This window comes from Haliotis rubra, unplaced genomic scaffold (assembly GCF_003918875.1).
Source record: "Haliotis rubra isolate DU_JTF1 unplaced genomic scaffold, ASM391887v1 Scf278, whole genome shotgun sequence".
NCBI classification, from domain to species: Eukaryota; Metazoa; Mollusca; class Gastropoda; order Lepetellida; family Haliotidae; genus Haliotis; species Haliotis rubra.
Genome location: NW_025766869.1, coordinates 966490 through 972263, shown reverse-complemented (window position 1 = coordinate 972263; position 5774 = coordinate 966490). Strand labels below are relative to the sequence as shown.

The 5774-nt window shown below is 45.3% G+C and overlaps 1 protein-coding gene across 1 annotated transcript; it reads right to left on the bottom strand.

Moving 5' to 3' along the window:
• Nucleotides 1-2728: 2728 nt before the first annotated feature.
• Nucleotides 2729-4519, bottom strand: LOC124280994 (vegetative cell wall protein gp1-like). Its single transcript, XM_046717002.1, has 2 exons — nucleotides 4515-4519; nucleotides 2729-4244 (listed from the first exon to the last, which is right to left on the bottom strand). Exons 1-2 carry the CDS (start codon nucleotides 4517-4519, stop codon nucleotides 2729-2731), a joined length of 1521 nt encoding a protein of 506 aa, XP_046572958.1.
• Nucleotides 4520-5774: the final 1255 nt, after the last annotated feature.

Sequence of the window (5774 nt, the reverse complement as noted above, 5' to 3'; positions counted from 1 at the left end):
TATACCCATCAGTAAACCCTTCAATAGAACACCAGCCCTTGACTCACGAAGATGCTACTAGTATGATGTACCACCGTTTACAACACTAGTGAGTGTAAAGTGTCATATCTCACAATAAAGCATTTATGACAATTAGTGAAGTACCTTTAATACATGTCGTGGATTTTAATATCCGATAATTACCTTCTGTGGAGATCTTTGACTGTACATGTATTTCATATCCCATCTTCAGATACTCCTTTGTCTGTATCTCCATCATTTTAAGATTATAGTGGGACTTGGGATTGTGTCAATTCATTATCTGTTTATGATTATTTGAATATTATTATTATTTATTATAGGATATTTATATAGCGCACATATCCAGGCAACTAGTGCATGCTCAAGGCGCTGGTATTGTTTCCCTCGATCATTGGATGTCAATATCAACTGCACATCGTATTATCAATCTCAACTCTCTGGGGAGTACACAACTCTTGCTGCTACTAGGCGCACCGAGTTATTGTGGCTTTCTCATCCTAACGAGGTACCCATTCACAGCTGGGTGGACTGGGACACATAGTCACATCACTTTGTCCAACTTCACTGCACGTTACTGTACCCGCAACTAGGTGTTTGCGCGTATTCATGTGGCCACCATCTGGTCATATACCAACAGATTCGTGGGTTCTTTAAAGTGCACAGGGTTGTGTACTGTACACTAGGGGTTGTGACAACACGGAAAGAGTCTGCACACAAAGTTGACTCCAAGGTTTTTACACCCGGTCACAGGTGGGCTCGATCCCGCCACCTCAACCTCGCTGGATCACTAGCCTGGCGCCTTAGCCAGCTCGCCCACCGCGCCCCGAACTAATACAACACACTTGATATGGATGTGTAACTTCTTTATTATTTACACACGACGTTTCAGGGATAGTACTTGCCCCTTCATCAGGTGAATAACTAGATCACTTAAAATATATTTCCCTTAACAGTCAAATTTCAGATTTAAGCTCCTGAGCACACACATATACTTTGCCTCTAATGCTATCGATGATACTATTAAATGCATCGCTGGATTCAATCCAAATCGAAATATTATTTGATGTTTAATTGTGCGAACATTAATAATGTTTTAATAAGATATTTCGTACTCTGGCAGGATCCAGCAAAGTACCAAGTTTTGTTTAAACCGAGTTAGAAAAAATACTGCTGCATTCAATTCAGGGCGAAAATAATCAATTAATTGATGCGGAAAAGAAGCATGAATGTTTTAAAGAAATACATGTAGTTGTATGAAATTATTACAAACTGTTATGTCTCAGATTTTTCGTAATGGGTTTCAAGTCTACTGTTAGTTTAATGTGTTTAAAAAGATTTTAATTTAAAAAAAAAATAATGCTTGATGAAATTGCAGGGTGCAAATTACAAAGAGGGCGATAAAGTTGGCGTATTTGCACTTCGTCAAGTGCAGTTCTTTTTAATGAAAGAACATGCAGAACATCAAAATGTCGTAAAAGGGGATAAAATAGAGCGAAAGGGGAAATCGTTTTGTTGTGGGTTTATTCATCTGCTGTTTGTACATCAACACCGAGCAAGGGCTAATCCTCACGACATCCAGAGGCGGAGCTTGTGTCCGCCAATTTAGTCCTTAACGAGATCCCGATGAATTAAAGAGCCACCCTATTTTCAATAGACACTAAATGGAAGCCCAGACCATTCATCGAGTGACATCAGTTTAAGGGAACACATCTGGATTGTGACAGTCACATAATCAACCAATGGAACAGGCGATGGGGCGACACTCCGTAATTTATGGGCATTACGTCATCAGTTTGTGTTGTGCCAAGATGGCGGCGTGCATCTCGCGTTACCGTGTGTCGGGGCAAACTGAAACAGAGTTGATAAATCACTATCAATTAGAGATTGAGTTTCGAGCCAATTAGTTCTAGTCTAAGCGAGAGGGACATTCAGCTTAAAGGTATTTGTCTACCCGTAGTCTAGTGGTCCTCGAGGAAGATTTGTGATTTGTAGAAATTTATCACTACGTGCCAATTTCTAAAATTCCAGCTTTCTTAGTAAATCTCAGATGTCAGTCACGTTTCAAGACTTGGTTCGGTTCTCCTTCAGTTCTGTCATAGGGCATGAACTTTTATTCTCTCTCTCTCTCCCCTCTCTTTCTTTCCCTTACTTTATTTCCCTCTATACCTATTTCCCTCTCTTTCTTTCCCTCTATACTTATTTCCCTCTCTTTCTTTCCCTCTATACTTATTTCCCTCTCTTTCTTTCCCCTCTATACTTATTTCCCTCTCTTTCCCTCTATACTTTTCCCTCCCTTTCTTTCCCCTCTATACTTATTTCCCTCTCTTTCTCTCCCTCTGTACTTATTTCCCTTTCTTTCTTTCCTCTATACTTATTTCCCTCTTTCTTTCCCTCTATACTTATTTCCCTCTCTTTCTTTCCCTCTATACTTATTTCCCTCTCTTTCTTTCCCTCTATACTTATTTCCCTCTCTTTCTTTCCCTCTATACTTATTTCCCTCTCTTTCTTTCCCTCTATACTTATTTCCCTCTCTTTCTTTCCCTCTATACTTATTTCCCTCTCTTTCTTTCCCTCTATACTTATTTCCTCTCTTTCTTTCCCTCTATCTTATCTCCCTCTTCTCTCCCTCTATACTTATTTCCCTTCTTTCCCCTCTATCTTATTTTCTCTCCTCTATACTTATTTCCCTCTCTTTCTTTCCCTCTACTTATTTATTCTTTCTTTTTCCCTCTATACTTATTTCCCTCTCTTTCCCCTCTATACTTATTTCCCTCTCTTTCTTTCCCTCTATACTTATTTCCCTCTCTTTCTTTCCCTCTATACTTATTTCCCTCTCTTTCTTTCCCTCTTTCTGCTTCACTTTCTCCTCGTTCAATCTTCCTCCCCCTGTCTCATACCTTCTCCCTCGTCTCTTCCTGTCTCTCTTTGCCCCGTGTTCTGTGATGCTCCTGGATGAGATGAGGTTGGATGGGATTGGAAGAGATGATGTTGGATGAGGTAAGATGGTGTGAGTTGGATTGGGGTGAGTTGGATTGGGTGAGATGAGGGGAGGTGAGGTTGGATGGGATGGGGTTGGATGATAGGGTAAGGTTGGATGGTGTGAGGTTGGATGGGGTGAAGTTGGATGGGGATTGAGATGATGTTGGATGGAGTGATGTTGGATGGGGGTGAGGTTGAATGGGAGGGATAGGGTTGGATTGGATTGGGTGAAGTTGGATTGGGGGAGGTTGGATGGGGTGAGGTTGGATGGGGTGAGGAGAGGTTGGATGGGTTGGATGGGGGTGAGGTTGGATGGGGTGAGGTTGGATGGGGTGAGGAGGGGTTGGATGGGGTGAGGTTGGATGGGGTGAGGAGGTTGGATGATGGGTGAGTTGTGGATGAGGGTTGGATGAGGATGAGGTTGGATGTGGTGAGGAGGTTGGATTGGGTGAGGTTGGATTGGGTGAGGAGGATGGATGGGGTGAGGATGGATTGGATGGGGTGAGGAGAAGTTGGATGGGATTGGATTGGATAGAGTAATGTTGGATGGGGTGAGGTTGTATTGATGCAGTTGTCTGGGGTGAGGTTGGATGGGAGGGATAAGGGTTGGATTGGTTGAAGTTGGATTGGGTGAGGTTGGATGGGGTGAGGTTGGATGGGGTGAGGAGAGGTTGGATGGGGTGAGGTTGGATGGGGTGAGGAGAGGCTGGATAGGATGGTTGGATGGGGTGAAGTTGGATTGGGATTGGAGAGTGGTTGGATGGGGTGAGGAGAAGTTGGATGGGGGTGAGGTTGGATGGGGTGAGGAGAGGTTGGATGGGGTGAGGTTGGATTGGGTGAGGAGAGGCTGGATGGGGTGAGGCTGGATGGAGGTTGGATGGGGTGAGAGGTTGGATGGGGTGAGGATGGATGGGGATGGGGTGAAGTGGGATGGGATTGGATTGGATAGAGTGATGTTGGATGGGGTGAGGTTGTATTGGATGCAGTTGTCTGGGGTGAGGTTGGATGGGAGGGATAGGGTTGGATTGGTTGAAGTTGGATTGGGTGAGGTTGGATGGGGTGAGGTTGGATGGGGTGAGGTTGGATGGGGTGAGGAGAGGTTGGATGGGGTGAGGAGAGGTTGGATTGGGTGAGGTTGGATGGGGTGAGGAGAGGTTGGATGGGGTGAGGTTGGATGGGGTGAGGAGAGGTTGGATGGGGTGAGGAGAGGTTGGATGGGGTGAGGTTGTATTGGATGCGGTTGTCTGGGAGGGATGGGGTTGGGTGAGGTGGGATTGGTTGGGGTCGCCAGTTACATCTGCATCTATTTAACGGTCTGCTCGGGTTTACTGAAACGGAAACTTTGATGATTACCCAATCAACCCCAAGGCCATGACCTTAAGCTCAACATCTCATATACAATGCATCTCCACTGTAATTTATGAGTGATTGATTCAGTTTAGTTTTACGCCGCTTTTAGCAATATTCCAGCAATATCACGGCAATATTCCAGCAATATTCCCATCCAACCTCACCCCATCCAAACTCACCCAATCCAACCCCATCCCTCCCATCCAACCTCACCCTATCCAATACCAGTGTAATTTATAAAATCGAAATGGAATAGTACCACTCATGGAGTTATGGAATTAACCATTTAGAAGATAAACACACACGCCGACTCAACACTTGTGTTTGCGGTGTTCGCCAGTCTGCTATACAAGTTTAAGGAACCGGTCAGTCTTGATGACCAGGGACTGTGACCACATCTTAAATCAAAACCGTTTGATAAGCTATAGATGGTCATTATTGTATTTAGAAAGGACGCATGGCGTTTCGGGTAGCGACACGCATTCCACAGTAAACGCGATCCTTCCAATTAAACGTTCACGCCTGTGTCTGTCGGGTGGGGAGTTAGGGGGAAGGGGTCTGACCGGTAAACCCCGGGTGTAATGGGAGGAACTTGACACAGGGACACGGGGATGTGTAGGACAGACCATGAACGCCACCCGATCTAACTAGGTAACAACGAGATCGGGGTGGGTGCAACCCGGTATTTGCCTGTCAGGGGTCGACGACTGAGGGTGATTGACGAGGGTTGGGAAGAAATCGCTGGTTGGGATGAGCGGAGATAGGGGGGCACGGGTAGGGGAATAGGGACAGCGAGGAGATGCGACGGGATGCTGCAGAGGCAGGGGATAAACGGGGGCAGGAGATCTGGATGAACACACTGTACGGGGATGAGTGACCCAGGTTTGAGAAGAGGGATTATGGGGCTAGAGATCTAGATGTGAACAAGGTGCCGAGAGGGACAGATTAGTCGAACTACAGGGACGGATGCAAACTGGGGATGGAGTATGGAGGAGGGAATGGAAGGTGGAAGGATGAAGAGGGAGATAAGTACAGAAACGGGAATTTGTTTTCGGAGGATTGAGTAAATATTGTTTTACGTCAGAAAGATCAGTATTTCGCCTCTATGACGGTGACTTGCGAATAACAGAGTCTTGACCATGCAAACTAGCAACCAGTCTGACTTCACAGTCTCCCTTCTCAATCCATATGTAATAATAAATACAACAGGTTTCGGTGTTGACTTATGTTGTCCTGGTATACGGGGTTTCTCGCTTTAGCAATGTTCCATGTGTTTCCCGGAGCATCGAGACTATGCCAGGCCAACCAGTGGTTGATAGCGTGACAGTTTCATGGCGTCGGTTTAAGGATGGGTTGGGATTAACGTGGCTGCAACCAACATTCCAGCTGTTTCACTACGTCAGTTTGATGTGTGAGTGAGTGAG